This window comes from Caretta caretta, chromosome 6 (assembly GCF_965140235.1).
Source record: "Caretta caretta isolate rCarCar2 chromosome 6, rCarCar1.hap1, whole genome shotgun sequence".
Taxonomy (NCBI): domain Eukaryota; kingdom Metazoa; phylum Chordata; order Testudines; family Cheloniidae; genus Caretta; species Caretta caretta.
Window position 1 is genome coordinate 39319677 of NC_134211.1, and position 17804 is coordinate 39337480.

The 17804-nt window shown below is 39.0% G+C and overlaps 1 protein-coding gene across 1 annotated transcript in view; it reads left to right on the forward strand.

The window, feature by feature from the left end:
• Positions 1–17804, forward strand: part of CCDC73 (coiled-coil domain containing 73) — a 250798-nt gene that overhangs the window by 140448 nt on the left and 92546 nt on the right. Inside the window, exons 7-8 of the mRNA XM_048852773.2 lie at positions 11274–11345; positions 15788–15859. Of these exons, the coding sequence (XP_048708730.2) occupies positions 11274–11345; positions 15788–15859 (144 nt within the window). The remainder of the gene's footprint in view (positions 1–11273; positions 11346–15787; positions 15860–17804) is intronic.

Consider the following 17804-nt stretch of genomic DNA (forward strand, 5'->3'; position numbering starts at 1 on the left):
AGCAGTTTTCATGCTATATCCAGAGTAAAACACATATGAAGACAGGTCATGGGTATTATCTGAGATGGAATTGGAAAAATGAGAAGCCTATATTTCCAAGAACTTTGAGAAAGGCAAAGTTAAAGAATGGGCCGTATTAGTGAGACAGTCAAGGATTTTTTAAGAAATTGTAGAGAGGCAGATTTTATAGAATTGGAGCAGATGCTAGGGGAATGAGAATTGTTCACAATGTTTTAATGTAGTGAGAAAGAGTAGGAGCCATGTGTGTAAAAGTGTAAAGGAAGAGTGTAAAGGAAGTTACAGGAGGCAGTTTGCCTGAAATATCCAGGGTTGAATAAGGGGATGGATTAGCAAGAAAGGAGAAGGCAGCAATGGGGAAGTGTCTCGAGTCGGAGATATTAATAGTAGCAGTAGTAGTAGTATTACCATAGCACCTAGGAGCCCTAGTCATGTATCAGGACCATGTACAAAGTGTTATACAAACAGAGAATAAAAAGATGGTCCTTACCATAAAATGCTTATTATCTAAATGGTGGGAAATAGAAAACACTGACAAAATGATGCCTGCAGGCTCCATAGATTTGGTATGGGAAAGGCTGATAGAAAAAGATCTGAAGGGTGGGTGAAGAAGAAGGTTCCTGGTATAGAAGAATGAACAAAGATTACCAGGGAAATAAAAGAAGAGTAGAAATTAGATTTTGTAGCCAATAAAGGCACAATAAAGATGGGGGTTGGTATTTTAGTGGTTTATGTGGGTTGTTGAGACCACTGCTTTGTGGAAGTCAAACCATTATTACTGGACTTTAAGAAATCCATATCATCAAATTTCCAACAAGGTCCTATTCAGAAATATTGGAAATTGTCAGTAAAATTAATGTAAAACTATTATAACTCTTGTAGTCCTCCGAATAAATGTTAAAGGCAGAGAAGATGAATTGAAAAAAATATACAGGAAATCTGTTGAACTAAATACCCAAGTAAAACTTTTATGTAAGGAATCCTGATCAGACCGGAAAACAATAAGAAAAGTGTGAGAACTATTTGTCTGAGCAGCATGAGAAATTGGATGTGCAGTTTCGTAGGAGGTGGATTATAAGTTTGAAAAAGATAGTAAAAGTACCTAACAGCAGTTTTGGCTGCTTGGACATCAGCCAGTTGTCCTCTGTTCCTAAATCTGTTCAGGGTCAAGAATTGAGGGGGCCTGACCAATCCAGAGTCCATCTTCTAAAACTAGAGCCTGAAGCAAACACTTTAAAATAGGCTTGACACTTTCTAAAGGTTATAACGAGTAAATAAACCATCAAATTACTCCTCTTTTATTGTTATGATAGTGTTTTTGTAAAAACACTTAAATCCTTGTAGTCCTAAGGCATCTGATAAAAAATGAACACTTTAAAGGTTTTTTGTTCTTTGATAGCTTATTAAAGTTATATACAATATTTTCTTCCTTAATATAACAAAGTTGTTTTTTTAAACAGCTTCGGGAACTTCTTTAAATGGGAGAGCAACTTCTAAAAACTTTCAATCCACAATGAGTAAAAGATAGAGGAAGTCAAAGAGTTAATGTTGGCTAAGGTTTTTAATTGTTGGCAATTTCACATATGAACGTCTTTATCAGATAATTGTTACTCTCCCAGGCAATTTAATATGGTGGTAGCTTTACACCATTGTCATTGTATACACTGGTGTATCTGATTGTTTCCAAATTATTTTTTGTAATATCTAGGACAGAAATCCAGACAAAGTTTGTGTAGGTTTGGGAAGAAATTAAAAAGCCCTATTGGTTCAGTGTTTTTTTTGAGGCCATGAATTTATTAAAGCCTGTTTTGTTTTGTTTTGAAATCTAATTTTCAAACCTGTATTGAATGGTCTGTGTTTGTTTAGTTAAATTTAAAATGCTTAATATTAACATAATAGCTAAATATTAAGGTTTTTAACTAGCATTATTAACAGTAAATTTTTCTGAGTTCTAACATTTTAAATCAAAATATATACTGAAATGTAGCTCCCATTGTTTGCTCATGCCCTCATTCACATTTAAAGTTCTTTAGTTACATATACATTTTGAAATTAAACAAATTGAAATGGAGTGTGTGTTGGATTAAGAATAGTCTGCAAAATATATTTTTTATAAAATAATTATCTTGTAATTTAAACTAAAGCTCATTGACTACATTCAGACAATTGTTAACAAGTGAGCTCTAGAAGCATAAATCCAGTTAACTGGAATGGACTTTCATGGGCAGAGAACTTGAGAGACTGGTTTATAGTACTTTATGCAAACCCTTTTTAAATGTTATGTACTTTTTCCTATATTTTCTTTTTCATCATAGCTAATTATGAAACGACTGTATAGGTGCCCAACCTTATTGCCATTTAAATCAGTGCTAGTTTTATCACTGATTTCAGTGGGTCCAGAATCAGTGTGAATTAATAGCTGTTTTCCCCCTTTTTATCAGTCTCCTTCTCATGTCTTAATTATTTGTTAGTCAACTGTCTATGGTTTTATAATGACAAACTATGAATTTTGGCTTTACTGAATGCATCAAAAGAAGAAGACGTAAAGAAAAAAGCTTTTGTTTAGACACAACTGTGTTTTTGTAATAGCTAGACTTGAGAAATTTAACTTTTTTATATATATATAATTTGGATGGATAATACTGATGTTTATTTTGAAGCATTTTTTCCAATTTTTATCAATTTTAAATTTTCACAGTTGCGGGAAAGTATGGGGTAGAGGTCAGACAAAAAGGTAAAGCTTTGTAACCATTAAAACACAAATTGTCAATGTCACATGTCAAAATATACTAAGTAAATATACTTAAATCAAACTAATAACTTATCATACAGCATTTTTCTTCCTTTGCCTATCTGTAAATTTTGATTACTGTTGATGGAAACACTATTTTTTTGGCGGTTTGTCTGTGTACAGTGAGATCAATGTTTACTTACATTTATCAACAAAAATCGAATCCTTTCCAAGCCTAGTAACATCCAAGGAAAGACAAAAAGTGTATAACAATCAAAATGGATATTTTAAATATATACTTTTAAAAATTAGCTGGAGTGTAGTGAAGGCTAGACAAAAGCATTTTTAGGGCTCAATCCTGCAAACATGTAAACTCTTTAGTGACTTTGCAAAATTTAATCACTTTAGTCCCACAGTAGTCAGAATCCAAATGGGGGCAAGAAACTGCTACTTGAGTGACCACTTATGTGAGTACAGTTACTTACTTATGTGAAAAAGAACAGGAGTACTTGTGGCACCTTAGAGACTAACAAATTTATTTGAGCATAAGCTTTCATGGGCTAAAACCCACTTCATCGGATGCATACTGTGGAAAATACAGTAGGAAGATATATATACACAGAGAACATGAAACAATGGGTGTTATCATACACACTATAACAAGAGTGATCAGTTAAGGTGAGCTATTACCAGCAGGAAAGAAAAAAAAAATTTGTAGTGATAATCAAGATGGGCCATTTCCAGCAGTTTACAAGAACGTGTGAGGAACAGTAGGGGGGGAAAATAAACATGGGGAAATAGTTTTACTTTGTGTAATCACACATCCACTCCCAGTCTTTATTCAAGCCTAATTTAATGATGTCCGGTTTGCAAATTAATTCCAATTCAGCAGTCTCTTGCTGGAGTCTGTTTTTGGAAGTTTTTTTGTTGTAATAGTTTTTTCTCTCTCCTGCTGGTAATAGCTCACCTTAATTGATCACTCTCATTATAGTGTGTATGATAACACGCATTGTTTCATGTTCTCTGTGTGTGTGTATATATATATATCTTCCGACTGTATTTTCCACTGCATGCATCCGATGAAGTGGATTTTAGCCCACGAAAGCTTATGCTCAGATAAATTTGTTAGTCTCTAAGGTGCCACAAGTACTCCTGTTCTTTTTTATGGATACAGACTAATGCGGCTGCTACTCTGAAACCTTACTTATGGGAGTGTTTGCAGGACTGAGATCATAAATTGCAGATTTCTGTCTTCTACTGTTGTTCTCTGTATGTCACGCTCATTTAAAAACAATCATTATGCTATGTTAAAGAAGCAGTTGCTACCATTGCATCCTTAAAATTTGAGGGATTATGATAAATAAATTCATAATGATCAAGAGGACATTTTACTTGCAAAATCTTTACTTAGTATTTTCTACAAGAGTTTTGTTAATGATATATCCTAGTTTTTTCTTTTCATTAATGTATAGTTTGGTAGTAGCACATGCTAATGGGCATTTGTAAATAAATTGTTTGAGACTTCTATAAGAAGTTATCAGGTATTCAAAATAATTGGCTTTTGCCACCAATGGGGGAGGATATGGGATGCTTTCTAATTCACTGTGTATAGATTAATATAAGAAAACTAATTTGTTGAAGTTAGAAAGTGTCACTCTCTCAGGGAGTACAGAGAAACCATTTTATTATCTTTTTAAATTTTGTGCTTGCCACTGAGATCTGTTGGAAGTTATGGCCATGTGCACAGAGGATCTGTGCTTCTGGAGTAGTTCCAGGGTTTTCTATCCCATCCCATAGCTTCCTGACTATGTGGCTATTGCCCTTGAAAACCTCTTTAGAAGGGGGTTCCCAGAAAAGGTTATTAGCATGTATCAAATTTACCGCAGATTTCCTACAGGGTTCATATAGTTCATATACTACAGCATACTTCTTTGGAGACTGGAAACATGAGGAAGAGAGTGTTATGGCAATGTCTGATCCTCTCACTCTGCATAGGAAGGGGACATCCATGTGTGATACTGTATGGAATCCGTGGGACACTTTAGTATATTATGAATAACAATATTGTAAAATTGCAATGAGTTATGCCAGATATGCCATGTAAGGTATCTGCAAAAATGCTATAATTGGCCAAGTATAATAATCTTGTTTATATGTTTATATTTCCGTTGTATTGCAAGTTATAGATATGTATGGTATGTCAAGTTTTTCCAAACTTGTGCTGTGCATCTGGGTGACACTCCGAGACAGATTGGCATCAGCACTGCCTACCCTGCTTGATGGCCCATCAAGGGACATCAACTGTACAATGAACCCATTGAAAGGATCAGGGGCTACACCTTATGACTCAGCAAGGTGTGCTGGGCACAGAGGTGGATTTACAGTGAAACACAGGGTGCCCTGGCATGGGGTCCCCCAATGACAGGGGGACCCAGGGCCGGGCAGCTGCAGGGGCAGAAGCTTGGTCCTGCCGGCTCCAGGGGTTCCTGCTGCAGGGCAGGCTCCGCCCGCACCCACCAGCAGTCAAGCTCCCCCCTCCCCTGCCTCTTCCCTGCCTCCTCCCCTGAGCGTGCAGCCTTCCCGCCCCTCTCCCTCCCAGTGCTTCACCCGCTGCCAAACGGCTGTTTGCCAGCGCTCCTGGAGGGAGGGGGAGGAGTGGGGCTGCAGCAAGCTCGGGGAAGGAGGCAGAGAAGAGGTGGGAATGGGGCCTTGGGGAAGGGGGTGGAATCAGGGCAGGGCGGAGCAAAGGCGGGCCCCGCACTCCCCCTACACATACCCCACCCAGCCCCCTGCTGTGAGCCACTCAGGGCAGGGGGCTCGTGTGGGCCAGGGGGCTGGGAGAATTCCTATGACCCCAGGCCAGTCCCCCATCCCCCTGCCCTGACTCCTGCACCCACCTCTCACACTCCCACGACCACCGCCCTGACTCCTGCACCCCCCCACATCCCCAGCCCCACCCTGAGCACCAAATGGGAGTTCCTGCAACCCCCCACACACATTCCCACACCCCAGCCCTGAGCCCCCTCCTGCACTCTAACTCCTGGCCAGAATTTGCACCCCAACCCCCAGCCCACTCCTGCACCCTAACTTCCTCCCAGACCCTGTGCCCCCAGCCATGACTCCTGCATACCCTCACACATCCTCTGCCTTCCATGACTCCTGCATCCCCGCCCCCACAGCCCCAGCCCTGACTCCTGCACCCCTCTCACACACTCCTAGCCATGACTCCTGCACCCCCTCACACACTCCAAGCCATGACTCCTGCACCCCCTCACACACTCCAAGCCCCCTGCCCTCCCTAACTCCTGTAACCCCCCATGCCCCTGCCCTCCAACCCCTTGCCCTCCCTGACTCCTGCACCCCCACCCCCACATCCCCACCTGCACCCATCGCACCAAATGGGAGCTGCCAGAGGTAAGCGCTCCACATTCCAACCCCCTGCCCCAGCCCTGAGCCCCCCTCCCTCACCCAAACTCCTGACCAGATCCTGCACCCCAACCCCCACAGCCTGCGCCTGCACCCTAACTCCCTCCCAGACCCTACACCCCCAGCCCTGAGTCCCCTCCCACACCCTAAGTCCTGGCCAGACCCCGGACCCAATGTTTTTTTACATTTTTTTTTATAAAGTACTCTTATCCAAAGTGCTTTACAATAGTTAGCTAACGGTACAAACAATATTTGGAAAGATCATTAAGTGGTCCACCAAGACCCACAGCGATTTTCAGGTGGTCTGTGGAAAAATAAGTTAGACCAGTGGTTCTGAAAGCCGGTCCGCCGCCCATTCAGGGAAAGCCCCTGGCGGGCCGGACCGGTTTGTTTACCTGCCGCGTCTGCAGGTTCGGCTGATCGCGGCTCCCACTGGCTGCGGTTCGCCGCTCCAGGCCAATGGGGGCTGCGGGAAGGGTGGCCAGCACGTTCCTTGGCTCGCGCCACTTCCCGCAGCCCCCATTGGCCGGGAGCCGCGATCAGCTGAACCTGCGGACACGGCAGGTAAACATACCAGTCCGGCCTGCCAGGGGCTTTCCCTGATCAAGCAGCGGACCGGCTTTGAGAACCACTGAGTTAGACTACAAAAACAATCAAGGTACCTCACTTTATTTTCATTTACTTGCTATTACTTATAGGAGGAGGATGAAGAAAAAAAGAATGAAAAATGGGGGCAGGGGAGATAAGAGAGAATGTTCTCTTTCTTGGCTGAGTCCCAAGGAGGGCCCCCAAAGATGAAGCTGAGCACAGGGCCCCACTAACTCTAAACCTACCACTGGCTGGGCAAATTGTGTTTGGAACAAAGGAAATACAAGCTGCATGGCAAAAGACTATAAAAGGCAGCTGCATCTTCTCCATTTTTTTTTTTTATTGCTGCTTCTTACCTCTGGAGTAACTTTTCTTCTGAACAAAGGACTGAATGACCCATCTGTGGATATGTTCCAGAGGGACTTTCAAGCCATCAAACTCACCAGTATGGCTAAGAACCTGATATATGGACTTTGAAATCTTTGTATGTATGTAGCTGCTTTATCATTTAACAACTTTCTTCTTGTTCTTTCTTTTTTCTTTATAATAAACCTTTAGTTTTAGGCACTAAAGGATTGGCTGGCAGCATGGTATTTTGGGTAAGATCCATGTCTATACTGACCTGGTAACATGGCTGGCCCTCAGAAGAACATTTTGTATATGTGAGCAGAGTTTCAAAATAACTTCTCACTATACTGGACCTAGGTGCTGATTGGAAGCCAGAGAACTTTTTTTTTGCTTCTAGATAACCAGTGTGGGGATCAGAAGAACAGTTTGTGACTGGCTGGAGAATTTAACTCCAGTATTACGTACCAGTCTTGGGAGTCTCTCTCACCTTTTTGCAGCCTGCCTGACCTTGGCATTTCCAGTGAGGGCTACGCAGGGTCACATTGCATAGTTGGCAGGATCCACAGAACCAGATCATTTGGGTTTGGATCAGAACCCCATGCTATTCCAAACTTTGAAATTTTGATACTGAGTGTGTTAAAGGTTAAAGTTAGTCACAGTGAGCGATCCATAATAAAAACTGAAGCCCTGAGAGAGAGCCAGCACCTACAATATAAGAGAGAAATGGTAGAACTTCAAATGCAAGAGAAGCAGTTCTTGGCCTGGCTGGAGAAAGAAGCTGAAGAGAGAAGAAAAGCTGCCCAAGAATGCAAAAAGCTAGAACTGGAATGCAATAAGGGTGTCTGTGCAATTTTCTTTTTTTGCTTCTTGATAACCAGTGTGGGGATCAGAAGCACAGTTTGTGATTGTTTGGGGAGTTTAACTTCAGTGTTACCTACCAATCTTGGGAATATCTCTCTCCTTTTTGCAGTCTGCCCTGACCTTGGCATTTCCAGTGAGGGCTACCCCAAGCTCTCCGGGTCACACCATGCATGGGAGGTTTTCTCTAGCACAGTGGTTCTCAACCTTTCCAGACTACGGTACCCCTTTCAGGAACCTGATTTGTCTTGTGTACTCCAAGTTTCACCTCACTTAAAAACTACTAGCTTACAATATCAGGCATAAAAATACAAAAGTGTCACAGTACACTATTACTGAAAAATTGCTTACATTTTCATTCTGTCTGTATGAAATTTTAGTTTGTACAGACTTTGCTAGTACTTTTTATGTAACCTGTTGTAAAACTAGGCAAATATCTAATGAGTTGATATACCCCTGGAGGACCTCTGCGTATCTCCAGGAGTACACATACCCCTGGTTGATAACCACTGCTCTAGCATATGAATCTTCACAGGATATTTCAGATCTATGAATCTATCAAGACAACAACAAATACTACTGCTGCTAAACTCATATATATTTTCTATCAAAAGATATCAAAGAGTATGTATATCTATGAGAAATAATAGTAGAATAATAGTTCAAAGACTCTTTTGGGGGGGGGGGGTAACAACAGCCATTAATCAAATATCATTGTTTCCAAAACAGCAGGGATTCAATATATACTACCCTCGATATGTTAATATACTATTGTAAATATATTGTTTAATTCAAAGGCAAATTTGCATGGAAAATACTACTGGTTTTACTAGGGTATTGCAAGTCAATAGAAACCCTCACCTAGACTGATCTCAGGAAAGTAATGTATTTTTAGACCTGCTTTAATTTAGGATTTCACCAGAGGCCTCCACAGATGTTTCTCTTGGAAGTTATCATAGTCTGCTGTCCCTGGAGGATATGCCCATTATTATCCCAACTGTTAGGGCTGATTTAGGTTGTGGCCATCACAGGACTACCTTTATTTTGTTAGAATGCAGATCTCAAATTTTTCTGGTATTCAGTGATAGGGTGTATTTTCACCTCTCTCAGACTGCCTTCTTATTCTCTTCATTTAATAAAAATAAGTAAATCTCTAGCCTTTATAGTTGTGAAGAAAACCTTGAAAACAAGCCCAAGAGCAAACATGCATTGATGTCTAAGTTTGTAGAGATCCTGAAATAGTTCTGAAGTGTGAACTGCCCCATTCATCTCAGTGGGTGTTAGTTTAGATGCCTGATTATACATCTGATGAAGTGAGCTGTGGCTCACGAAAGCTCATGCTCAAATAAATTGGTTAGTCTCTAAGGTGCCACAAGTACTCCTTTTCTTTTTGCTGATTATAATAGTTTAACTGCCAACATTATTAACTATTTCACTTCCTAGAAAGAAAAGAAGATCTATACAATTTAGTCTAAATGACAGTTCATTTTGGTATCCCTCATTCGTGGTTTTGGGAGAATATTATGGCTTACGTTTTTGTCCCCAATCAGGAAGGAGCCAAGCCTAAGAAACCTAGCAGGCCATCTAAAACCAACCAAGGAACAGCCAAGCTCAAGAAGCTCAGAGAGTGCATGTAGTTATATACTGAACATCTACACGATCTACTAAGAGCAGTGGCTCAGTGGCGAGAGCTTATTTTGTGTGCAGAGCTTGGAAAAACACCTCTATCTTTTTTCAGTTTGACTACTGCTAGAATGTATCCCACACAGAGGCTCAAATATAACAAGTGTAGCTATCCTTTTAAGAGGGGGATCTTATCTTATGGTATTCTCCTCATTAAGACAATGATCAATGGCAGAGAGAAGGCTTACCATTAACCTTTTGGTGCTTAGAACTACATTTCAACATAGCTCCTTAAGCATCTCTAAACATCTTCATGTCTTGGTCACGTGCAATACCAGGACAGTAATGAGTAGTCTACCACAACATACAAGGTCACCAGTAAATGATCAGTTCTTGCTGGAAATCATGACCCTCTGCCAGTAGACAAAATTGTGTTTTTTTTCTTCTCTCTGAGCTTTATATTTGCAGGGGAAGCGCATGTGCATATTGACTTAGCAAAAGGGAGCTGATTTCAGTTAGGAAAAATACACTTTAATATTAAATATTTCAGGAGATCTCCTATAACTTGGTGGCAACCATAATAAACTGTCAGCAAAGGTATCTTTTGCTACCACAGTAGTTGTTTGATCCTTAGGCAGATGCTTTTGTAAAAATTGGGGAATTGACATATATCTTCCCACCTCTGCCTATCTATTGTGAATTTTTTCCAGTCTATGAAGCAGGAAAAGGCAAAGATCATGTGTTAATTCCATTTTGGGCTAGATATCTGTGGCTACTAGGCCTTGCTTTAGGATAATCTTCCTGACTGCATGTCTAAATTTACTTTGTACACTTATTGCCTTCTCTTTATCTTTTTTGTTCTCACTTGATTGGCACAAAAGCTTCTTGGTCCAAGATGTTGATAAATATTCCACCCTTCTTTCGAAGGTTTTGCTCAGCATCCTAACAAAGATTCTGTTTTGATTATCTCTTCCTGTAGCTAAGATACTTTCAGAAAGTATTGTTCAAGTATGGCCACAATAACAGAAATAACTGTTGGAAGGAAGCTTTCAATTTTATTTTGGAAGACGTCTTGAAGGAGCTGAAGTTTAACACTTTATGGGCAGAGACATTAACCATGTTTATCTGTAGCTAACCTTTACTAAATCGATTCGTCAGACATTCATTACATGATGTTGTTTTAGTCTCATCTCAGTGTTGTGGGTTGGTCTCATCAGAGTATTTAGTCATAAAGGTTTTTCAAGCATGAGTTCAAGACAAGCCTATCTTGCTCTATTTCACTCTGACTCTCTCTTTCGGTTTGTGGTAGGATGATGAAGAGGATAGGTATGATAAGGGAAATGTTACTTACTGATAATTAAATTAATTGTTTTCCTAATTCCCAATCTTGCATCTTTTCCTGTCAACCCTTACTTATTTCATTCATGCTGTGATTTTTCTGACTGAAGAGAATGAACATGTTTACTGTTTGTACCATGTGTATGTATATAGTCTTGGTTTAATGGTATTTTGACCTCCTTGCTTTTTGGTGGATAGAAACATACTATTCTACATATTGAACTGTAGCTGAAAAATAGAAGAGCAAAACAACACTAATTGTATTGGTATGTAACTTGTCTTTACTTATGGTTCTTATGTGTTTAAAATCATGGATAATTACCTTTTTATTTTTTAAAACTAGGATGCTGAAATTAATTATGAAGATCAAATTAATAAAATTATTATGGAGAAACAGGAACTTGAGTGGCAGAAGGTTAGTAATTTTTCTATAAGCCTGGTAGTTTTAGTATTTAGCTGTTAGAATTTCATTTAATGGGGTGTTAATGGTGTTCGGAATTAGATACAATTGAATGTTAATTTTTTTTAGCTTATAGTCATATCAGTATTAAAGCATGAGGGCAACTGGATCTGACAATGATCTTCCATACTGCTCATACTATTTTTGGCAATATGGTAGCTGTCATCAGGTTTCTAAAAATGTGAAATTTTGTTTAAAATATCACAAAATTTGGTATGCTTGGAAGTTTTTGCTAAGAGAGATGTAGAACTTGAAATAATGGTTTTGTATCTCACAGATCAGGTGTCTTGACAGAACTATATAGGGGAGGTAATACAATAGCTGTCTGCACTATGCCTGGCTTTAGCAAGTGCTAATGCTATCATGGTTTCAGGAACAACAAATTCACTCAATATTTTTTGGGGGGAAAATCCAAATGAAATTTATTTTCAGCAATAAGTTACATGTTTATACATGTCCAGAAGTGATTTGGTAGCATTTACACTTCCAGGATGAAGCCTGAATAAAATGGGTTTAACATTCTTTTTAGGGTTAGGACTCATGAGGTTATATCAAGGATCTGGGTCCCATAAGTTCTACCACACAGAATTGGGGCTGAGAACTCTATCACTAATCAGTCACCCATGTAGTAGATCAGTCCTTTTACTACTTAGAGATATTTCTCCTTTTTATATTAAGGAGGTATTGACAGGTTACTTACAGTCTTTAATCTAATCCGTGAGCACCTTAATGAGGCCTCTTCTGTCTCGTATCTTCAGATATGTCATATTTATCTCCAAATTTGGGGTCAGGAAGGAATTTTCCCTGGGGTCAGATTGGTAGAGACATTGCGGGACTGGGGAGAGGGTTCACCTTCCTCTGTAGCATGGGTCGCTTTCAGGTTTAAACTAGTGTAAATAGTGAATTCTCTGTAACTTGAAGTCTTTAAACCATGATTTGAGGACTTCTGTAACTCAGACAGAGATTAGGGGGTCTATTTTAGGAGTGGGTGGGTGAGGTTCTGTGGCCTGCAGCATGCAGGAGGTCAGACTATATGAGCACGATGGTACCTTCTGACCTTAAAGTCTGAGTATGAGAGCCTCTCACAGAATTTAGACAAAATGGCTGAGCTGTGTGCAGTTTTCTATCCTTTCCATCATCTTGTCTTAAGGACCATGTATAAAATTCAAAGAATGCGTTTTGGAATCATTTTAAAAGAGTGAGTCTTTTTCAAGGGTTACAAGTAAATCATGTTGTTCAGGGATGGTGTCCCTAGCCTCTGTTTGCCAGAAGTTGGAAATGATGTGACGGGAAGGATCCCTTGATGATTACCTGTTCTGTTCATCCCCTCTCAGGCACCTGGCATTGGTCACTGTTGGAAGACAGTGTGCTGGGATAGATGGACCTTTGGTCTGACCCACTATGGCCGTTCTTATGTTTTATGAGCTTCTTTTCACCTCACAAAGAAAATCAACTGTTCATATTCTAAGTTACCACATTTCTTTACCTCCACAATTGAATGATCAAGGTCATAGTTGGATATAGGAATGGAAGAAAGATAAATGTGTTGTTAGCAACTTATGTACAATTTTATTTGATATTTACGGCACAATTGTTCTTATAGTATCTAACAATTCCTGTTAATAATCCCACACTGAAGCCTAGCTTCCAATAGGACCATCTTTACAAAACTTTGTCACAGAAATTGCATAAGAAGGTGGTAGTCAGTGTGGTCTTGTGCACTGTGATGTGAAGATTATTAGTTTGGGTCCTGAGCTCAGTCCCTCTCTCACCTGTCGAGGGCTAAGAATACTGCAGAGATAGTTTCTATCCATCCTGGTTAGTTGTGCTATTGTTGTGTAACAGAAACACCATCACCTTTACTGTTTACATAAGCACACACTTTTCTCTGATGTGGAAAATCATATTATTCTAGCACATGAAATAATTTAAATTAAGTCAGTAACAATCTATTAAAATATAGTTTAAATCTTGCATTGCATAAAAAGAATACATAATTTGTTAGAAACAACCAAGAGAAGAAATATGTGATATATTGAAAATCCATCATAAATTTATTGTAGAGGCAGAAATAAAAAGTATTTTTGTGTGTATGGTATGCATTTAGTGATAAGAACAGTGGGGTATGAATTCAATAAAAAACGAGGAATAGAAGATAGTACAAAGAGCAATGCAGTCAAGTTTCTGTTGGAACCATAGAGCCAGTTTTTCATAACTGTATGCAAAAATGCATAATTTACTTCTGCAGTTGTTGATTATGCATAAAAATGTATAGTTAGACATTAAAGTGGTAGTTTGCATACACAATTTAATGATTTAATGTTCAGTTGTAGTAACCGTACATGCAGTACATTGTGCAATTGTGCACAAACAATTATGAAAACCTAATCCTTAACTTTTTCACTTCTTTGTATCTTTAGTTTTAACTGTGTAAAGATATCAACAGTGTGTTTGGAGTTATTCAAGCCCTGTTTGCTTAAACTGTTTCTTCCTTAGAAGTTTTTTAGTTAGCAGAATTTATAATTTCTTTGAACTCCATAATTCATAACTACATAATTCAAAGCTTCATCCATACTCATTTCATTGAACACCTCCCTAGCTTTCCTAGTGAATCTGGTTAGCAGGACAGGCATATGCTATACCTTGGGATATGGTGAATTTCACATAATTGTTCACAGGTAGATAGAAATTCCTCTATGTCTTCAGTGTTTTTGTAAATGGGACAAATTCTTTCTCAGTTTTTGTTGTCACAAGGGGGTGGATTTCCAGGTTGTAGCTCTTCCAAGACTTGGAGCTGGAGTCTGGCAGATTCCTGTTGCATCTGGTGAGCCTTCTCCTCAGTAGCCAGCCGTTCCATATGCCTTAAATGGGCTTCTTTTTCCATATCAGCTTTCTTTTGCTTTTACTGCAATCGAAGATCTATCAGCTTTTGTTCATGTTCAAGTTGCTGCTGGTTTTTCACTGCAAGCATTTTCACTGGGTCTGCTTCCTGATCACTGACCAATAACAGATTTTTTCAGTTCTTGCTCTGGGGCTTTTTTCCTAAAAGTCAGCCCCCTCTGTAAGCATAATTCTTCAAGGGTTTTTCTGTCAAGATCTTCATACGATCCTTGCTCATTCACTGATTTTAATCCTTAAACTCCAATATCAAAATGAACTTTTGACAAGCGTGTGGTTCTGGCTACAAAATCTCAAATAACCATAGGCTAAGGAATCATTCTTTTTGTTGAGTTCAAATTCCTTTTCCTGATTTTTGTTTTATGAATGGCTGTATATTTTTTTCAATATCCTTTTATGTGGTATGTATTGTGCATCAGAGTTTAGATAGCCCTAGAATTTACAAATTTTCATCTATCATATTATGAACAAATAAATATGTGGACTAATAAAATATATTACCTTTCTCCTACATAGTTTTTCTCCATATTCATAACAAATGGGTAATACCTTTCACCAGTGGAATTCAGAGGTGACCTAGAGTCGTTGATGCTGGGGACTTCAGGACTAAGCCTCACTCTTCACCGTGTGCTACCAGAAATTCTTCCTCTGGTGGGAGAGCAAGTTGGCACTTCTGTTCCTCCCAACTAATTTGTTTTACAACTTTATTTTTTATTCATTTTGTGTTCAGACAGAACTCAACATAGAAATGTCATTCATTGATGTAATCCTTTGGTAGGAAGGTAATAGTGGGTAGGCTCCCAGATAATCCCTTAAATTACAAAGCTTTTACTTTATGTAGAAGAACTTACATTTCTGCCTATTATTCTATTGTAATAGGCAACATTTTAAGTTAATATTATGTTTTCCCCTTTACTTCCCAAGCTGTGCAGCACAATGAGAAATTTTTTACCTGATAGTACTCTCTGCTAATAACTACTCTCTTTGTTTAATCCATTCTGGTAGTCTGGTAAATTATCAGAATACAATTTGTAACAAACTGAAAATTTTCTCTAAATGGGAGACATAAACATAAAATTCCCTTCAAATGAGCTAATACAGTTTCAAATTGTTGTCTTAATACTAATAATTTGTTGCTGGAGTATTTTTACAGCTTTGGAAGAACTTTTCTGGTGGCCTGCGGTAAGGAGTAAGGCTCCAGCAGCAACTCTGGACTGTCTCAAAATTCCACAGGTGAGAGGCATTATCTATTTGTTATGAATTAGGAGAGAAGCTGTTAGCAGAAAGAAAATTACCAGAAAAGACACTTCTCATTCAAGATCTTCAATTTTACTAAGTAATTTATTTTATTCATTTTTTCTAGAACCTACTTAAGAAAGAATCAAAATGGCAATATTTTTTCTTAAAATATTAGTTCTCTGTTACTGAAAGGGTATAGTAAGAGTCATGTTTAAAGCACATTATAATTTGACCTAATTTAAAGTATTTTCATTGAACAGGAAACTCTGCAGCATGAGACAGAAACTTTAAACAAACAACACAAAGAAGCCATGGCAGCTTTTAAAAAACAGGTAGGAAACTGAGACTCTTTAACTCTGATAATAATACTTTTACATATGGTGGTCAGAAAACCAAATTATCCAGTAGTATTAAAAACTTGTAATGCTGTGTATAAAATATTATGATACATCCCCACTAGAAAACATTAAGTCCTTTTTTGCTTTCAGACACACAAAACACACGTTTTAATTAATACTTCCTACAGCTATATCAGAGAGAGAGAGAAAAAATCTTTTTTTTCACAGAAATCTCACAAAGCTAAGAATTTGGCAAAGGTAAAATTATGATGATCAGGAAGAAATAGTCAACCTGGTCAAGTTCCTACCTGAAGAAAGATATCCCCTTCAAAAATATGTTCCAAAATATCATCCAGCCTTAAACATTAATGCAACCAGAGAAGCAAAAATAGGATTTATTTGGATCTAATTAAGTGTAAGTATAATATACTTTGGGCCAGATCCTCAGCTTTTCCAGAGCACTGCTTGACACACCTGGGAGTCCCTACCTGATCTGCCTTTGGAGGCTGCTGGTGGCTGAATTGCTTCCTGGTACAAGTTAGAGCTTCTCTAACTTGTGCTAATGAATAACTGCTCTATAAATGATGCTTCATTGGCTAGGATTGCTGAAGTGCATTGTGTTCTAGCCCTGCCCCTGACAACCTCCCAACCAAGAGGAACAGCAGCTGTTAAGGAGTCCCCTAAAGTAGGAAAATTTTCAGGTGCTGCCTTAAGGTAGCTTTAAGCACAGTTATGTTACTCGAACAGTGGGATTACTGACACTTAAAATTTCGTACGTGCTTAGGTACTTTATTGAATTGACCTGACCTAAGTGGCATTTTAATATAATGCACCAATATTTTTTTCTTCTGCCCTTTGGACCATGAAATACAATCCTTATATTTTCTTTTAAAGTTTATTTCCTCATTGCCACCATTTCAATGAATAAAGTATCTCAAAATAAGTGAGACAAGGAGGCTGAGCTAATTTCTTTTATTGGACCAACTTCTGTTGGTGGAAGGGACAAGCTTTTAAACTTCACAGAGCTCTTCCTGAGGTCTGGGGAAGGTAGACCAGACTGGCCAACCTAAGTACAAAGTTGGACAGATTGTTAAGCATATGGGGTTCACACATGTTGTAGGATACCACTTAAAATGATGTGGACAATCAACACCTCTGCAATAGTGGGACAAAGGAGAGTAGTAGGCAGCAAGGTATGTTACAATTACAAATTATTGTAATGAGCCATAAAACCAGCATCTCTGAGTCCATGTTTTTAGTGTCCAGCAGAGTTATGAATTTAAGTACCCAGGCTCATCTTTTGACAGTGTTGTGCAGGTTTCTTTTGAGGATGAGGACTGAGAGGTCTGATATGGAGACATTGTTTTGTGAAATGTGTTCATCCATGGGTGATAGGATGTTTTTGTCTTTTATAATTTTTCTGTGAGAGTTCATTTGAGACTCTAGTGATTGTCTGGGTTCCCCCACATAATAATTGTTAGGGTATTTAATGCACTGAATGAGGTACACCACATGCTGTGATAGGCAAATGTAGGATCTATTGATGATGAAAGGTGTGTTGTAGGGGGTATTGATCATTATAACAGTGGAGATACATCTGCATATTTTGGATTTGTTGTTCTGACAGGGTCTGATGCTGGTTTGGGTTGGTGGATCCTGGTTTGTGGGGACTTCTATAAGTGAAAAATAGTTAACAGAACACTACAGGTGAAGGTCTGGGCCAATGCAAGACATACATTCTTCGTCTTTTCATTTTTCGATGTTTATTGGGGTGAACTTCCAGCAAGCATGATTCCAGTTTCCTTCCTTAGTATCCTCCTTCCCAGCTCTGACACCACAGAGCCTTACACCTGTGTCCCTGTTCCCATTCCTGCCCTTAGCCAAACATGATTCCAACTTCCTTACTCCCATTCCCTGTTCCCATTTCCCCCTTTAGCAA